Genomic DNA, 19411 nt, shown 5'->3' with positions numbered 1-19411 from the left:
CTTTTTTGGTACCAGGGACCGAACTTGGGTCCTTGTGCTTGTGCAGCAGGTGGTGAAACCATTGAGCTAAATCCCATGCCCCCATCCAAGTCTTTTAGAAGAACATTCTGGTTTGGAATTAGCATCAAAACTTCTTTCTGCAGTGTGGGTGTTTTCAGACTGTGCCGAGAAAGCTCTGGGAGAGAAAGTATGTTACATCGATCCAGTTGAAGAGTCTCTTTTGCCTTGTCCTCCTTTTCTTCTATCTCATGTGTCAGAATTTCAGTTTTGTTTTTAGACTCTGAATATTCCCAGTCACTGACTCCGTAGTCTGTACTATTTTATCTATTTCTTCCTGCAATAATGCTAGACCTTCTTCATTATCTCTGTCTTGTGCACTTTCCACTTTCAGTAGACTTGTCACATTAGTTAAATATTCCAGCTTTTGGGAAGGGGCTTTCAGAGTTTCACACAGTTGTAGCAACCTTTTCTTCAGGCAGTTGAGATGATACTGAATTTGTTCCTTTTCTTTAATTTTATTATTCAAAATTGCTATTATTACTTCTTCCATCACAGTTTGCAAATGCTCCCTCACACTCTTTGAAAGAGGTTGCCAGGTTTTTCTCTTGTTGGATGCTATTTTTATCTGCTTTAAATTAATAGGATTTTTTTGCCCTTCGGAAGACATGTGCTTTGGATACTTTTTACTTCTTTTTATCGTGGTTCTAACCTCTTTCTCTGAAAACTGCACTTCTTCATCATCAATTTTTCTTTTGAAATTTTTTTTTATTTGAGACTTTTTCTGGGAAGCATTTGCTTTATCAGGCATCTTGATCTAAATAGTGCAATTATGATGCTTAAAAAAACTCGACTGATTCTTCTTGAATGTGTCTGAAAAAAACACTAAGAGGAATTTGCACCCAAAAAACCAAAATGCCACAGGGACTGGAGAAGGGAGGAAATTATAAAGATCAGGGCATAAATCAATGCAATGGAGACTAAGAGAACAGTACAAAAAATCAATGAAGCCAAGAGTTGCTTTTTTGAAAGAATTAACAAAATCGACAAATCCTTAGCCAACATTATCAGAAAAAGGAAAGAAAAGGCCCAAATCCACGCAATTAGGAATGAAAAGAGTGAAATTACAATGGACCCAGCAGAAATTCAGAGGATCATCAATACCTACTTCCAGAACCTATAGGTCAATAAGATGGAAAATGCACAAGAAATGGACAGATTCCTAGATACATGTGAATTACCAAAGTTGAACGAGAAGACCAAAAAATTCTAAAAAATCCAGTATCAATCAATGAAATTGAAAACATAATTAAAAACTTACCACCTAAGAAAAGCCTGGGTCCTAATGGCTTCACTGCTGAGTTCTACAAGACATTTAGAGAGGAACTACTGCCACTGGTGTTTAAACTCTTCAATGAAATTGAAAGGGAAGCAATACTCCTGAATTCATTCCTGGAAGCAAGCATCACCTTGATCCCCAAAGCAGAGAAAGACCCAATCAAAAAAGAGAACTATAGGCCAATCTCACTAATGAACAAAGATGCAAAAATCCTTAATAAGATACTGGAAAATAATAGAATGCAGAAGATCACCAAGAAGATCATACACCCTGACCAAGTGGGATTCATCCCAGGGATGCAGGGATGGTTCAACATAGGCAAATCAATCAATGTAATACACTATATCAATAGAGCCAAGGACAAAAACCATACGATTATCTCCATAGATGCAGAAAAAGCATTTGTCAAAATCCAACATCCATTTATGATAAAAAGTCTCCAAAAATTTGGAAGACAGTCTCTACCTCAATCTGATAAAGGCCATCTATGAAAAAACAATGGTCAAAAACTGAAATCCTTCACACTAAAATCAGGAACAAGACAAGGATGTCCACTAGCACCACTCCTATTCAATATAGTCTTGGAAACATTAGCCACAGCAATTAGACAAGAGAAAGAAATAAAAGGAATAAAGATAGGAAATGAAGAAGTCAAATTGTCATTATTTGCAGATGACATGATACTCTACATAGAAGACCCCAAGAACTCCACCAAAAGTCCTCTAGACTTAATAACTAAATTTAGTAAAGTAGCTGGATACAAGGTCAACACAAAATTCAATAGCTTTCCTCTAAATGAACAACAGACTCACTGAGAGAGAAATAGGGCACACAATTCCTTTCACAACAGCATCCAAAAAACTGAAATTCCTAGAAATCAACTTAACAAAAGAAAACAAAGATGTCTTCTCTGAAAACTATAGCACTCTGGAAAGAGAGATTGAAGATGGTATCAGAAAATGGAAGGACATCCCTTGCTCCTGGGTAGGAAGAATCAACATAGTGAAAATGGCTGTACTTCACTGCTATATAGATTCAAAGCAATATCAATTGAAATCCCAGCACCATACTTCACGGACCTTGAGAAAATAATCCAAAAATTCTTTTGAAACAAGGAGATTTAGAAATAGCAAAAGGAATTCTAGGTAACAGAGACAAGTCAGGGAGTATCACACCCCCCAACTTGAAACTATACTACAAAGCTACTGTGATAAAAACAGCATGGTACTGGCAAAGAAACAGACCTGAGGACCAGTGGAACAGATTAGAAGATGCAGAAACAACGCCAGACACACTCAGCCATCTTGTCTTTGACAAAGGAGCCAAAAACCCTCACTGGAGGAAAGATAGCCTCTTTAATAAATGGTGCTGGAGAAATTGAGTTTCAACTTCCCAAAGATTAAAACTAGACCCATATCTTTCACCATGCACTAAACTAAAATCAAAATGGAGTAAAGATCTAAATGTTAAAACAGAAACACTAAACCAGCTGAAAGAGAGGTTAGGTAGAACTTTTCAAGACATTGGTGTAGGAAAAGATTTTATGAACAAAACCTCAGTTACCCATGAACTAGCACAAACAATCAACAAGTGGGATCTCTTCTTATTAAAAAGCTTCTGCACTGCAAGAGAAACCACCAACAGGGTGAAGAGAAAACCCACAATGTGGGAAAAAATCTTCACCTGCTGTTCCTCAGACAAAGGTCTACTATCTCAAATCTATAAAGAACTTAAAAAAAATCAGATTTCCCAAATTTAAAGACCCAATCCAAAACTGGGCATCTGAAATGAACAGACATGTGTCAGACAAACAAGTAGAAATAGCAAATAAACATATGAAAAAATGTTCAACATCACTGTTCATTCAAGAGATGCAAATGAAAACAACACTGAGACTCCACCTCACTCCAGAAAAAATGGCTGCTATCATGAAATCAACCAATAACACATGCTGGTGTGGCTGTGGGTAAAAAGAAACCCTACTCCACTGCTGGTGGAAGTGTAGATTGGTGCAACCACTATGGAAATCAGTATGGAGATACCTCAAAGAACTAGGACTGGAAGTCCCATTTGACCCAGCTATTCCCCTGCTGGGTATCTTCCCCAAAGAATTAAAAGAATCATACCACAGTGATATATGTGCACCCACATTCATAGAAGCACAATTTATGATAGCTGACACTTGGAAGCAACCCACTTGCCCATCAACTGGAGACTAGATAAAGAAAATATGTGTGTGTGTTTGTTTTTTAATAAAATGGAGTTTTACTCAGCCATAAAGAATGAGAAACTAGAGACATTTATAGCTAAATGCATTTACATTGAGGAGATACTCTTAAGTGAAATAAATAGGACACACATGTGTAAATACCGAATAGTTTGTCTAGTGTGAGAGCCTGAATATGTAAATAAGGACTAAATGATATAATGTATAATGTGAAATAGGAAGAAAAGGTGCAAAGGTGAGGGGGAAGTGGTAGGGGTAGGAGAAAGGAAAGAAGGGAATAGAATTAATATGAGAAAATGAAAAAATGGAAACAAAGTCTTTGTAAATAGGGAGGGAAGGGGAATAAGGAAAAAATAAGAACCAAGAGAGATTATGTAAAGGTGCAAATTTCCAATGATGAATGTCATTATATTGTATACCTTAAATGTACCAATAAATTTAATTAAAAAAAAAACAAAAACAGAATGGCTGTCATCAGGTTTTATTTCTTAATTAATTTATAGCATAAAGGCATCTGCCAGAACCACCATCTTCCTTTCTGTCAGAATCACCATCTTCCAGGAATTTGCCAAAATCACAAACACAAAAGGAAAGAGAAAAGGAATGCGATATATGTTTGTTCCCCAGGCCTTTTAGAAAAGATAGGGGCTGTTCCTTTGGCCACATATATGGAATCTACAAAAAGGGTGATATTGTAGACATCAAAGTAATGGGCACTGTCCAAAAAGAAATGTGATAAATATGTTACCATGGCAAAACTTGAGTCTATAATGTAACCCAGCACGCTGTTGGAGTTGTTGTAAATGCAAGTTAAGAGAAAGACATTTGCCAATATCATTAATTTGCATTTGTATTGAGCATATTACTGCTCTAAGAGTCAAGATAGCTTCCTGAAACATATCAAGGAAAACGATAAGAAAAAGAAGGAAGCCAAGGAGAAAGGTACCTGAGTTCAACCTGTTCCACTCAGAGAACCATATTTTGAGACTCAGTGGGAAGGAGCTTGAGCTGCTGGAACCAATTCCCTATGAATTCATGGCACAAGCTGTGGATGTAGCTATTTAGTGGCTATGGTGTTCTAGCCCCTGCTTGAAAATTTAAAAATAAGTCCTGAATTGTAAGAATTGTTTTCTCAATCGAACAGGTGTGAGGTGACCTCAACTCAGAAAAATGAATACTTGAAGCAGATTCTCATTGAACCTAGTAGTGGTATCAGGTCTTTACTCTTCATAGTATTTTTCTTTCCTACAAATGTGAGGTATTAGGCAGATGTATACCCAAACAGAAAAATAGGTATGAAATATTTATATCGCCTTGAACATCCTCTAAATCACTATTGAAAAAGATGAGTCAAAATAAATAGAAGGCAGTATATGGCATCACTGTTAAATAAATTGTTTAAACCACCCTAAAAAAAAAGCCATGAAGAAAATTTTAACTTTTTAGCCTTTACTTTTATAATAGGAAAAATGTGTGCCTGAATGAGTGATTCACAGATCCGTAAAAAACTGGATGTAGAGTACCTGGAAAGAAAAATTGGATATTCTGTAAGTATCCTTAGATAGTGTGCTACAGTAAAAGAGAGGGCTTTGCTAGGAAGTCTTTGGGTAAAACTATCAACTCCAAAAATTAGCATGGATGGTGTCACGGAGACCCACATTATGTATCAAGTATATCAAGCTTCTGGCACAAATTATCATGTCATTTTAAAAATTCTTGTGGATTGTTCCCTCAATTTTTAAACCTCTGCTTGCCAGGAAAATATATTTTATTGGTTTTTTTTTTGGTACCGGGGATCGAACTCAGGTCCTTGTGCTTGCGCAGCATGTGGCAAAACCACTGAGCTAAATCCTCGGCCCAGGAAAATATATTTTATATTAAATGCCCTCATTAAAAACTGGTGTGGGATATCCCCCCACCATCACTGCCACCAATTACAGCCAAAGAAAAATTCTTGTTCTTTAATATTCAGGAAGGACCGGATGCCTAAAGGACCAAGAAAGATTTACTGAATAAAGTAGTCAATAAACATGTTTCAAAAAACAGAAGATATGCAAGGCAAGATTTGAAAGGCAGGAGAGGAAATAGATCTGAATCCTCTAGCAATGGCTGAAGGCAGACAGATAGGCAGCTCACAGAGAGATACTTGAACGTGAATTTCCTCAGTGAGCTCCTGGAAATGGCCTACTTAAAGAACACAGTCAGCTGGTTCTGTCACTGAGGATTTGTTTTGGTTATAGAGCTCCTCAATTCCACAAGACACCCTAGGCTTCCTTGACCTTTATATCTCCAGCACTTCCAGCACACATACAAACTTCTAATTCTACTAACTACTACTTTGAATATCTATTTGTTTTCCAGTTTTCTCACTGAAATTTGTTTGATAAAGATGGATTGGAAGGAGATATTAGAATTGTACCATATGTAATTTGAGGCTTTGTATTTTTATCAGGGTTGTGTCAATTATATGTTAAACTGTATATTATATTCAAATCTAGTTATAAACTGTGTGATGTTTCCCTTTCTGTCTTGTATTATCAGAGTAAGTTTCCAAGTTTATGTCATCTCAATGTGATTAAAAATTCATGAGACTTTTTTTTCCTCAGTTGAAAATGCTGTGGTCTTGTCCCCTTAGCAGAATGGATAAGCAGCACAACTGAGACTAGTGTTTGGCAACCCATGAAAGCCCTGCAGATTAGCATAGAGAGTGAGTATTGTGTGCCTATTTCTTCATCAACTACAGTGGCACATGCAAACTTTAACTTGAATAAAGTATTTCAGTGAGTTTGGGGTATGGGAATAAATAGGAGCTTTACAGAATCACGTCTGTTGGTTCTCAGTTTTTTCCATATTTACTATGAGCTGTGATTTAACAATGTGGTAAATGTTTAAATTCTAAAAAGATTATTATAGTAAAAGACACATGGCCATTAATCCCCTCAAACTACTCTCCATCAATCCAAACACACTTATCCCAGCATTCTTGATATTTTTTAAAGCAGTTCTGGGAGTCTTCTTTCATGTCTTTAGTTGTGTTACCATGGTTGCCTCAAAGTCCTGAATCTCTACAAAATGTTTACTTTTCATGGTCATTTTGACTTTGAGGGAGAGCAAGAAGTTGCATAAGTGCCAGATTCTGTAAATAAGGTGGATGCGGACACACTGTAATGTTTTTATGAGCCTGCCTTTCTGTTTAATGGCACTGGGGAGCACTATTCACTGTACTTTTGATCATACTCTATAAGTACATGAAAGAAGTCTTTGAGAACTTCTTCAGAAAGTAGGATGAGATAAGTGTTCAAAGCAAGGAGTATATTTGGAGGGGGAATGGTAAATATCTTTTACCATAGTCATTTTAAAAAATTTAAGCATTCACCATATATTCTGATCACACAGCATACCTGAATATGCACTTTGTGTGTATGATTTAAGGACCTACTTACTACAAGAGGAAGATGTTGTTACTAGAAATCTAGATATTGTCAAATGTACAACCATTTGTGAGCATTTGAAACACTAAACATATGATCTATACAAGTACTTCAGTTTCAATTTGTAGAAGAATGATATTTGTTTCAGTGGGTGCAAAGAAAATAGTAAGCATGAAATTTTCTCTCAGTTCTCTTTGGATCACTTTAAATTGGCTAGACACTTTTGTAAATATGAAAATGATATATGCTGTGCTGATGTTGGTAAAATAGGAGATAATAAAAAGGAAAGAGAAACATATGACAAATTTTTAAATTTGGTTCCATGAAGGTTCTGGATTTTATCAGTTTTCTTCTCTCATTGAAATAATTATTTGTCTAAATTGTATTTTTATCAAACTAGAAAAGAATCAAAGTTTACTCATATTAGTTATATAGACTTCTTCAACTAATATTTTCAATATTTTATGGATCCACCAGTCTATCTGTTTTTACTTAATTAAATAAAAGAACGAGTGACATGGAAGACAAGTGACTTTTTCTAGGATGGCTTAGGTCTCATGCTCACATCTTTAAAATTTCAGAATAGCGATCCTCTACACCACCTTGTTATTTATGTAAAAGTGTATCTAACAATTAGTTATGTGATTTAGCAAAGAAATATCCTTCACCTTTTAATTTGATCTAAGACTTATAGAAACATGAATACACAGGCAATATTTGGGATATTTGATTGGTTTGGGATAACAGAGCAAATTTTTTCCAAGACCAGGGAAAGATGTGGTGGCTCACAGATGTATTTTTGCAGTCTAATGATCAGAAGATATAATTCTGAATGGTAGAACAAATAAAATTTAAGAAACACATATGAAAATTGAACTTATTTGATATTTGATTTTCTATTACATGATCTGGTATTATATTAACACAAAACTCTAGCTAAGTTCATTAGTGACTTCCAAGCAAACTAGGGATAATTTAGATCAAATGTCTGTGGCATTGTCTACTAGAAAGAGCATGATTCTAGAGAAAACAAGCCAGGTTTAAATCTCACTTCTGCCACACACTAATTTTCCCTAAGCCTCCATTTTCCTATTTGAATAAAGAGAAAAGTAAAGTCAATCTGACAGGATTGTTAGAAGCATTACAGGTAGCATATAAATGTACAGTAGAGTGCCTGGTACAAAGTAAGTCCTCCTTTGTGACAAGGATTGTTATTATTAGTTTCAATATTAAATATATCAGGTCACAACTTTCCCTCAGAATGCCAATGTTTCTTGACATGCAAATATAACAATATAATATATTCCCCACAATTTAAACAGAAAGAATCCTCAAACTTGAAAGAGACTTTTTTTTTTACAGAATCCAAACAGAGTTTGTACATGGATTTATATTTTGATATTAGGACACTGGATCACAGGCTAATTATCCTTATAAACTAATGGTTGTCAATAGAAATTTTTTAAACAAGCTGTCAAATGTTTCACCAAATTGCTTGTGGATGTTGTTTGTAACAATGGGAAACACTGTTTCAATGTTAACAAAATGAGTGATTAAAAAGTGAAGCTCGAATTTGGCATGTTAATTTTCTCTTGAAATTTAGAAGATTTTTTGCTCCTTTTAGAAGTAGAAACCTTAAAAACATGCAAAGGATACATAATTATGAAGCTAATATACACCTTTACTCATAAAGATGTAAAAATGAATGTATATAATGATCAACAATATAAAGATTTTGTGTATTAGCCAGATTTTCAGCCCCCTTTTGGAGGGTTTATATTGTGTAGATTCATACATAGATTCTTTTGTGCAAATGGTGCTATTAAAATATTTTAAAAGCATTATGATAATTCTTAATCACTAGTTATTTTTCCACAGTCTAAAGAAATCAGAGGCATTGCTGGTAGAATTAATGACAAGAGCAACAATGGTGGGATTTTAGTTTCATTCAGACCACCTACACTTCGCTAAAAGAAAAAGTACAACTCAAACAAAGTAGTCATTATTCCAATCAAATACTGAACATGAGGCTTTATTAGTACTTATATAACTAACTCTAATTGAAACACCACAAAAACTGTACAATGAGATCGCTGTTATTCTAACTATTGTTTCAAAATCTTTAAATTCTTGAAATTAAATGTGTGTTCTAAATATATAGTTGGAAATCTGATCAAAGGGTATTTGAGAATTATTTGTAATAATTCTGCATAATGTCTTTGCTTGCCTAAAAGTTCTAACACTTTTCAAAAAAAAATGTTTGGAAGGTTACATGTTTGAAAACTACTCTTAATGGAAGGCTTGGTCTGTTTATCCTTGGTTCAGGGCAGACACTTCTTGACATTTACACTGCTATTTTCCTGCTTTCAAGGATGCTGATAAAATATTGTCTCGATTTGGACTACCTTGAAATGGTCCTTTGAACTTCCACAAGGCCATTCTGACTATCTCCAAAAGAACATCCTTTATTATAACTTCACTATGATATCTTTCATAAGGACACAAAGCTTTTGACATACACATATGTACAGGTACGCACATACTTCTCCTTAACTTACAAGAAGGCTGCATTCCCTTAATTTCTAATTATGGCCATTGTTTCATACTCAGATATATCCTTCCAAAGACATATTATTAGAGACACTATATAGTTGCGTAGGTAGCCTCTGTAGTCCACTTAAACCTCAATGGGAAAATACTGCAATATAATCACTATATTTCCTTTAAAAAAACAATTAGCCTTTAATTCACTTTTAAATGATAGAGCTTGAAGATGTTCCCTTTTCCTGAGACTCTTATTTCTACTTGGCAGCCCACATGAGACATTCCCTTATTTTTGCTTTACTCACATTTTCCTGCATCATTCAAATCAAATCTGTTACAATACAAATGCAATGGTTGATCTCTAATTCTCCTCTTTAAACCTACAACAAATTTCTAACCCTTAAGAAAAATTTCTTTAAAATCTTGCCTAATTAGTGCTGCAGGATACATAAGTGTGCGTGTGTGCCCACATATATCAGAATGAAGATGAAAACTGTGATTAACTTTATCTGTTTAAGTACTACCCCTTTAAATGTGTTCTATTTGTGGAATATTATGCAACTATTCTATATTACTGTATGAATGTTAGGTAAGGTTGATATATCTTGCACTCATATATTCGAGGTGCCCATTAATAGAAAATTTTTCCTAGTAATTTTCCTCAGCAGCAGTTTTGCAATCCCATGGTTTTCAACTTGTAGACTAAAATTTAAAAATCATAGATCTTTTTATGTCTATGACCAGCCATTTAAAATAAAGCAAATGGTGACATTGTACGTAGTGCTCTTCTATTTTTAAGAATATGTAGACTCATGTATGGATGAGTGAAGGAATTTACTGGGATACAATAGCAGGCTTGAGAACTCTTGTCCTTAAATATTGGAATAATAATAAGGCCAAGAATCTCACTGAAATTTGCTGAAATAAGCAAGGAAGAATGCATACACAAAATAATAAATTCCAATCACAAAATGGTTGGTCCCAAAATCTAGAAAAGTAGTTCAAATTTCAAATCCTAACGTATGTAGGAATATCTGTCCCAAAGACCACTGTCATTACTACATTTCCTGGACACTTAAAACAGTGGTTTGAGAAATTTATTTTTTGCTGCAGAATGTTGTCATTTGCAGTGCCCTCATTTATTGTGGAAGTTAGTGTCATTTGGATGTTTTATTTACCAAATTTTAACTGCATATATAATTTCATTCTCTTGCCCTAAACTCTTTATTTTTCTATAGGATATTTCAGGTCCCTCATTGTCAAACAATGAGCAAATGTTTATTAAGAGAAATGACTATATATTTAAAAATTAAAATGAAAGATACCCAAGTGATCCAGAGGGACAAAAATTTTGTCACTTAATTTAAAAATATTTTTCCCTTAATGATATGAGGAGGAGGCTTTGGAAATTAAAACATTATCATAGTCTAAAGTAAAAGCAGCATAATAATATAAAATCATTTTTATTTTATAATGTTTGTGTAGGAATGAATAGTTTATAAATTTTCTGCTTACATTTTATCCCCATTTAATCAATTTTTACCCTAATACTTACATCTCTTTGAGATTATATATTTTACAGATGAGAAGCTGATGCTCAGATGCTGCTGGTCATCTTAGAAGGAAAAAGAAAATTGTGCTCCTCAATTTGCTTCTTCACCGTCTGGAAACTCTCAAGTCTAGTATTTTATCTACAGTATCATTTTCACATGATACTATTGATTCTGAAGGCTATTCTATTGTCCATAAGTAAGATGCAGGCAGTACAAGGCAATGTTAAAAACACATTGCATGACAAAGAAGGAGAGTAGAGAAATGATAGTAGTTAAACAATTCTGGAACAACTGGACATTTTTGCATATACATATATATTATAAAAAGTATCCTAGAGCTCAACTTTATACCTTTCACAATGAAATAACACACAATGTATGATATACCTACATGTAAAATGTAAAACTATGAAGCTACTACATGATTTCGTAGGAGAAAATTTAGGTGACCTTGATAATCACTTATAGATATAAAAAATATTTTAAAAGCACAATATATGAAAGAAAAATTAGAAAGCTGGAATTCACTAAAATTAAAACTTCTGCTGTATAAGACACAGTTAACTAAATGAAAAGACAAACCACAAACCAGGAGAAAATCTTTATGAAACACATATCTGTTAGAGAACTAGTATTCAAAATATAGAAAGGACTCTTAAAACCCAACAGAAAGAAAAATCTCAGTTTTAAAAATAGGCAAAAGATCTAAATATATGTCTTATTGCAAAGAATATATGGATGGAAACTCAGCAGGTGAAAAGATGCTTAATGATATGTCATTACGGAATTGCAAATATCAAGGACAAAATACCACTATATACCTACTAGAGTAGCTAGTATCAAAATTATCATCAACAAGAAGTGTTGATGAGGATGTGGAGCCACAGAAAATCACATTCATTTCTCATAGTAATGCAGAATGGTACAGCCACTTTGACGGATAGTTTGACATTTTCTTACAAAGCTGAACATTTATTTCCTTCACATTTGAGCTAAGGAAAAGAATGGGTCTATGTACACTTTTAATAACTATAGTAAAAGTTTAGTACAGTACTAAAAGTATGCTATATGAGTTAGAACATTATCATAATCAGCATGTTGAGGCTTGCACCACTAGCATTCAAGATATACTGTGATCATATTACTAGCAGGAAAGAATCACTTGTTAATTTCATTCACCTTTTTGCAGTAACTGTATCACATTTGACTCAAAATGAAATTAATGTAAAAACCAGTACTTTTCTATGTGGGACTGCTAAACAAAGTTTCTTTGTTTATACACACACACACACACACACACACACACACTCTTGAACTTTGGGGGAAGGATGGTCCTCAAATTGGCGATATAGTACATGCTTTATATTTTCTTCTTAAATAGTTTTATAGTCACAGAAGATATATACTAAATGTTAAAAATAATCAATTGAGGATAAAAAGTCTACACTTGAAGACACATATCCCACCTGTAAAAGCCTGGTGGCACCTGCCTCACCAAGAAGCTCTTCTCCATGTCTTGGAGGATGTCATTCAGCATCCGGACGCGGATGGGGGCTCTCTCCTTGGGATCATTGGCAGGTCGCATTTCCTCTGACTGAAAGAGTTCAGCGCTCTCCCTTAGGCAGGATGCCGCAGCCAGCAGGTGATGTGCACTGAGTCGATCACCTGGTGAAGATAAATGAGGCCATCTCAGAAGAGACACCCACAAAGGAGCAAAACAAACATTTCACAGTCACAATTCTAAGTTATAAACCAGATAGACCACTGGAGACAAAAAGGATTTGTCATTGACAGTTTTCTTTTTTGGTACTGAGGAATTGAACTTGCGACCTTGCGCTTGCGAGACAGGCGGCAGAACCACTGAGCTAAATCCCGGGTCCGACAGTTTTCTTTTTTCTGTCACTTGACAAAAGCAAAATTATGTATTTAAATCTTCCTGTCACATGGAAAAGAGTCAAATTAATTAAATGTTAATAATGTACTCTTTCTGCCAGAAGTATTGTCTAGATGTTTTTCTATTTTATTGTTTATTACTACTAAAACTATAACAGGTACTGATTTGTTGAGAAATTGCTATTTTCCAGCTTCGAACACTTTGCTTAATTATCTCATTTACTATTATCAAAACTTATCCATTTTAAAGAATAGCTGAGAATTAATTAAGGAAAGCAAACAGTTACAAATCATCAAGCAAGTAAATAACAGGCAAGAATTAGATGCCTCACCTTTCTGACTCAAAAATCCAAGCTCCCCATGGGGTATCTTGAATGTGAGGGGAAAACATGTAACAGGAGAGAACTCTTTTAAGAATAGAGGCTCTGCTGCTGTGTCATTAGATGTTTATTGAGATCTTTTTTTTTTACTAGAAATATTCTGTTATGTGAACTTCAGAATGTGACATTGGGACAGCTGATGGAGGGATGAGGGGATGGCAATGGAGCCCTGACTAGGGAGCGATCACAGAAGGATTTGTCCAAGGGAAGTCTGAGCATCACCATCTCTCCCAGAACCTGGGCTCTATGAAAATGTGATTTTCAGGCCTCTAATGGTAGAGCCCAGGAATTTGCATTTAAACACTCTATTCCAATTATTTTAAACTTTAAGAAACAATGTAGAAAGGTAATATGTTGAAAAAAAAGGAAAGGTTGGAAGTATAACTTATTCATAAAATATGTCCATAATGTAATGATCTTCATTATCAACCTCTAATAATGATCTTTATTATTTCTCATCTTCCTTTGATACAGACTGTTTTACAGGTCAATTTCTTTGGAGTCCAGAAGAGTATTGACTACCAATACCTCTTTGTTAAATAAAAAAAATTGTTTCAATAAAGCATGCTTAGAAAAAGTTCATAACAAAAGAAATTAGGTAACAAGTCAATTCATTTGATATGGGCTACAAAGATATTTACCAGTGAGCAGGCTTACAAGGAGCGTTTTCATAGAATACAATTACTTTTGCTAACATATATTCACAAGTCTAGTTACAGATTGTGGTGGAAGGAGAAATAATATTTGAAGCTAATATGTAGCTCCCTGTTCTCTGAAGTTAATATAAATAAAATCAATTGCAAGAGTTCAAAAAATGTTGGCATTTGATGTTTTTGAAGTGCAGTCCACTTTCATTGATTATCTTGTTTTACTACACAGCAAAACTGGAGGCTACAAGAGGATGTATGTTTGTTCATTGTGAAATTATTCTCAAACAACTGAATGCCATTTTATGAAGATATGTTTTTTTTTAATTTATGGTTCACCACACTTATTGCATAGAGAACTTGTGAATATCTTTCCACAAGGAAAGAATAAGAGATAAGACCCAGATTACACTGATATTGAAAGACTGAAAAATAGAAAAACCAGTTTGACCTCCTTGAGAGCCTTCCATTTAAGAATGAAAAATCTGTTCTGATCTAATGTACACTACAGAATTGAAGGCATTTCCACTGAATTAAGAGAGACGAATTGTACCATTCTACCTTATTTAGCTGTAAATGAATTTATCTTTCAGAGTACTGCAGATGTAGAGAACTGACAGCTTTAGGAACTAGCCAGCTCCAGAAAAGACCCTAAAACTGGAAACCTGCCACCGATAACATACAGAATGCACTGCTTCAAGTATATGCAGTTACAAATTGAAAAGTAGCTCTACTTTCAATGTTCACGCAATCATTTTATAAAGATTTGTAGCAGATATTCCTTTGTCAATTAGAGCTTGTTTGTCCCTTTTAAATAAATCCAGAAAGAAATGCCACTTTCTACATGGAAACATTGGTGACTCCCCAGTGAGCAATCCTTCATGCCCTTTAGAATCCCCATTAGAAAGTCAGCACTGCAAGGGAGGACATTTTTATGTTTCTTACCTTGTTATTTTTCTAGTACTTAGAACTATGCCAAGAATTTCATTTACTCAATGAATGATTGCATTATGTATGTTTACTACAGCATCATAACATCTGCAACATTTTACTTTATTTGCCTTATCTTAACTGAAAAGAATACCACCAGAGCAGCAAGTATGTTTTGTCTTTGTATATCCAGATGTTTGCACAATAGATGTTAAAATTGTGCTGATTGAATGTTAAATTATAATATCTTCTTGAAATTATATTGTTATGATATGAAATGGGTACAAAACCATTCAGAGACATTTGGTGCTTAGTGACAATCATCAAATATTATTTCCTTTATATTCTTGGTAGAAATCAATTATACTTGGAAAATAAAACATTTAAAAACAGTAGAAGCCATGCCAAGGTAATGATAAGTTAAATTAAATTGAATTAAAATATTTCATGAAAATAACTGTGAATATACAAAATTTCGCTTAAGGCATTGAGAATGCCAGAGAACACAGGACTGTTGAGTCTGTTATCAGTTCAGATTTAAAAAGTTATAAGTCCATTTCACTATGAAAAATTAACTGGAAACTAGGGGTTTTTCTTAGGGTGAATACGATTACATTTGTTATATATATGTTCTAAAGACCAAGGACTAGGTATCAAAAAATAGTTAAACCATCATCTACATAATTGCTATCAATGTGAACCTGAGTAAATTATTTAAATACTACTATTCAACATCTCTGGAGGAAATGGTAATTTCACTTTCTAAACTAAACTTGGGGAAGAAGTGAAATCTGAGACTGGAATTACCTAAAAAACAGGAACCTCTCAAATGAGCTATTGAAAGCTCTGAGACTTTGCAATAATGCATCTGAGTGAAGCCATTCCATCTGAAAACAAGATTCAGGTCTTTGCTTCCTTTGTTCCCAGCCTTACACTTTGGAGGGGAGTCTACTCCTTTCTTTTGTTCTTTTCTTTTTTATTTTTTTGCATATAATTTTATTGGTACATTTTAGGTGTACAATATAATGACATTCATCATTGGAGATATGCACCTTTACATACTTTCTTTTTTCCCCCTTCCCCTACCCTCCCTTCAACCCCTCCATCCCTTCCTATTTACAAAGACTTTGTTTCCATTTTCTCATATTAATTCCATTCCCTTCTTTCCTTTCCCCTCCCCCTCCCACTACCCCCTTCCCTTTGCCCCTTTTCTTCCTATTTCACATTATCTATTATACCTTTCAGTCCATATTTACATTTTCAGTTTCTCACACTAGAGAAACTATTTGGTATTTACACATGTGTGTCCTGTTTATTTTACTTAAGAGTATCGCCTCAATGTGCATCCATTTAGCAATAAATGTCTCTAATTTCTCATTTTTGATGGCTGAGTAGTACTCCATTTTATTTAAAAAACCCACATTTTCTTTATCCAGTCTCCAGTTGATGGGCATTTGGGTTGTTTCCAAGTTTTAGCTATTACAAACTGTGCTGCTATGAACATGGGTGCAGATACATCACTGTGGTATGATTCTTTTAATTCTTTGGGGAAGATACCCAGCAAGGGAATAGCTGGGTCAAATGGGACTTCCAGTCCTAGTTCTTTGAGATATCTCCATACTGATTTCCACAGTGGTTGCACCAGTCTACATTCCCACCAGCAGTGGAGTCCCCACAGCCCCACCAGCATTTGTTATTGGTTGATTTCATGATAGCAGCCATTCTTTCTGGAGTGAGGTGGAATCTCACCATTGCTTTCATTTGTATCTCTCCAATGACCAGCAATGTTGAACAGTTTTCCATATGTTTATTTGCCATGTCTAATTTTTTTGTGTGAGAATTGTCTGTTCATTTCAGATGCCCATTTTTAGATTGAGTCTTTAAATTTGGGACGTCTGCTTTTTTAAAATTCTTTATAGATTCGAGATAGTAGACCTTTGTCTGAGGGACTGCTGGTGAAAATTTTTTCCCACGTTGTGGGTTGTCTCTTCACACTGCTGTTGGTTTCTCTTCCTGTGAAGAAGCTTTTTAGTAAAAAGAGATCCCACTTGTTGATTGTTTGTGCTAGTTCATGGGTAACTGAGGTTTTGTTCATAAAATCTTTTCCTACACCAATGTCTTGAAGAGTTCTACCTAACTTCTCTTCCAGCTGGTTTAGTATTTCTGTTTTAACATTTAGATCTTTACTCCATTTTGATTTTAGTCTAGTGCATGGTGAAAGATATGGGTCTAGTTTTAATCTTTGGGAAGTTGAAACCCAATTTCTCCAGCACCATTTATTAAAGAGACTATCTTTCCTCCAGCATGGGTGTTTGGCTCCTGTGTCAAAGATGAGGTGGCTGAGTGTGTCTGGAATTGTTTCTGCATCTTCTAATCTGTTCCACTGGTCTTCAGGTCTGTTTCTTTGCCAGTACCATGCTGTTTTTAACACAGTAGCTTTGTACTATAGTTTCAAGTTGGGGGTTATAATACCCCCTGCCATGTCTCTGTTACCTAGAATTGCTTTTGCTATTCTGGGTCTCTTCTTGCTCCAAATGAATTTTTGGATTGTTTTCTCAAGGTCTATGAAGTGTGCTGCTGGGATTTCAATTGGGATTGCACTGAATCTATATAGCAATTTTGGAAGTATAGCCATTTTCACTATGTTGAACCTTCCTACCCAGGAGCAAGGGATGTCTTTCCATTTTCTGATATCCCCTTCAATATCTTTTTTCAATGTGCTATAATTTTCAAAGAAGAGGTCTTTGATTTCTTTTGTTAGGTTGATTCCTAGCTATTTCAGTTTTTTGGATGCTATTGTGAAAGGAATTGTTTGCCCTATTTCTCTCTCAGTGACTCTGTTGTTCTTGTAGAGGAAAGCTATTGATTTTTGTGTGTTTACCTTGTATCCAGCTACTTTACTGAATTAGGTTATTAAGTCTAGAAGACTTTTGGTGGAGTTCTTGTGGTCTTCAATGTAGAGTATCATGTCATCTGCAAATAATGACAATTTGACTTCTTTATTTCCTATCTTTATTCCTTTTATTTCTTTCTCTTGTCTAATTGTTGTGGCCAATGTTTCTAAAACTATACTGAACAGGAGTGGTGATAGTGGATATCCTTGTCTTGTTCCTGATTTTAGTGTGAAGGATTTCGGGTTTTGACCATTTAGTATGATATTGGCTGTTGGTTTTTCATAGATGGCTTTTATCAGATTGAGGTAGAGACTATTCCGATTTTTTGTAGGGTTTTTATCATAAATGCATGTTGGATTTTGTCAAATGCTTTTTCTGCATCTATTGAGATGATCGTATGGTTTTTGTCCCTGGCTCTATTGATATAGGGTATTACATTGATTGATTTGCATATGTTGAAACATCCCTGCATCCCTGGGATGAATCCCACTGGGTCAGGGTGTATCATCTTTTTGATGATCTTCTGCATTCTGTTTGCCAGTATCTTATGGAGGATTTTTGCATCTATGTTCATTAGGGAGATTGGGCTATAGTTCTCCTTTTCGGTTGGGTCTTTCTCTGCTTTGGGGATCAAGGTGATGTTTGTTTCCAGGAATGATTTTGGGAGTATTGCTTCCTTTTCTATTTCATTGAAGATTTTAAACAGTAGTGGCAATAGTTTCTCTCAAAATGTCTTACAGAATTCAGTGGTGAAGCCATCAGGACTTGGGCTTTTCTTGGTTGTTAAGTTTTTAATTACATTTTCAATTTCACTGATTGATATTGGGTTGTTTAGAATTTTTAGGTCTTCTTCATTCAACTTTGGTAATTCATACATGTCTATGAATCTGTCCATTTCTCCTATGTTTTCCATCTTATTGGCGTATAGGTTCTGGAAGTAGGTACTGATGATTCTCTGGATTTCTGCTCGCTCTGTTGTAATTTCACCCTTTTCATTCCTAATTTCATAGATTTGGGCCTTTTCTTTCCTCTTTCTGATAAGGTTGGCTAAGGGTTTGTCAATTTTGTTTATTCTTTCAAAGAACCAACTCTTGGCTTCATTGATTTTTTTGGTATTGTTTTCTTAGTCTCCATTGCATTGATTTCTGCCCTGATCTTTATAATTTCTTCCCTTGTATGAGCTTTGGGTTTGCCCTGCTCTTCTTTTTCTAGAAGCTTGAGGTTCACCATCAGGTTGTTTAATTGGGCATGCTCTGTTTTCCTAATATGATTATTCACTGCTATGAATTTCCCTTGTAAGACTGCTTTCACTGTGTCCCATAGATTTCGATATGTTGTATTGTCACTGTCATTTATTTGAAAGAACTGTCTGATTTCTTCTTTAATTTCCTATGTGACCCATTGGTTATTCAGAAGTGTGTTGTTCAGTTTCCATGTGTTTATGAAGTTTTTGCAGTTTCATTTGCTGTTGATCTCCAATTTCATTGCACTATTGTCTGATAATATACAGGGGATAACTTAAATTCCTTTGCACTTACTTAATATGTTCTATGAGCGAGTATGTGGTCTATTTTCA

The 19411-nt window shown here is 34.8% G+C and overlaps 1 protein-coding gene and 1 pseudogene across 9 annotated transcripts in view; both read right to left on the bottom strand.

The window, feature by feature from the left end:
* LOC101706660 (centromere protein Q-like) overlaps positions 1–12551 on the bottom strand; it is a 35191-nt pseudogene extending 22640 nt beyond the window's left edge.
* The window catches only part of Naaladl2 (N-acetylated alpha-linked acidic dipeptidase like 2), an 891856-nt gene that overhangs the window by 29869 nt on the left and 842576 nt on the right, over positions 1–19411 (bottom strand). For all 9 annotated transcript variants that reach the window (XM_087186985.1, XM_087186986.1, XM_087186979.1 and 6 more), the window contains one exon: positions 12558–12756. In XM_087186985.1, the coding sequence (XP_087043111.1) occupies positions 12558–12756 (199 nt within the window). The remainder of the gene's footprint in view (positions 1–12557; positions 12757–19411) is intronic.

Source organism: Heterocephalus glaber, unplaced genomic scaffold, assembly GCF_053883595.1.
Source record: "Heterocephalus glaber isolate CG9 unplaced genomic scaffold, H.glaber_assembly_v1.0 deba00001504, whole genome shotgun sequence".
Lineage (NCBI taxonomy): Eukaryota > Metazoa > Chordata > Mammalia > Rodentia > Bathyergidae > Heterocephalus > Heterocephalus glaber.
Note: the sequence above shows the minus strand (reverse complement) of the source record. Positions and strands in the feature narration are given on the sequence as shown.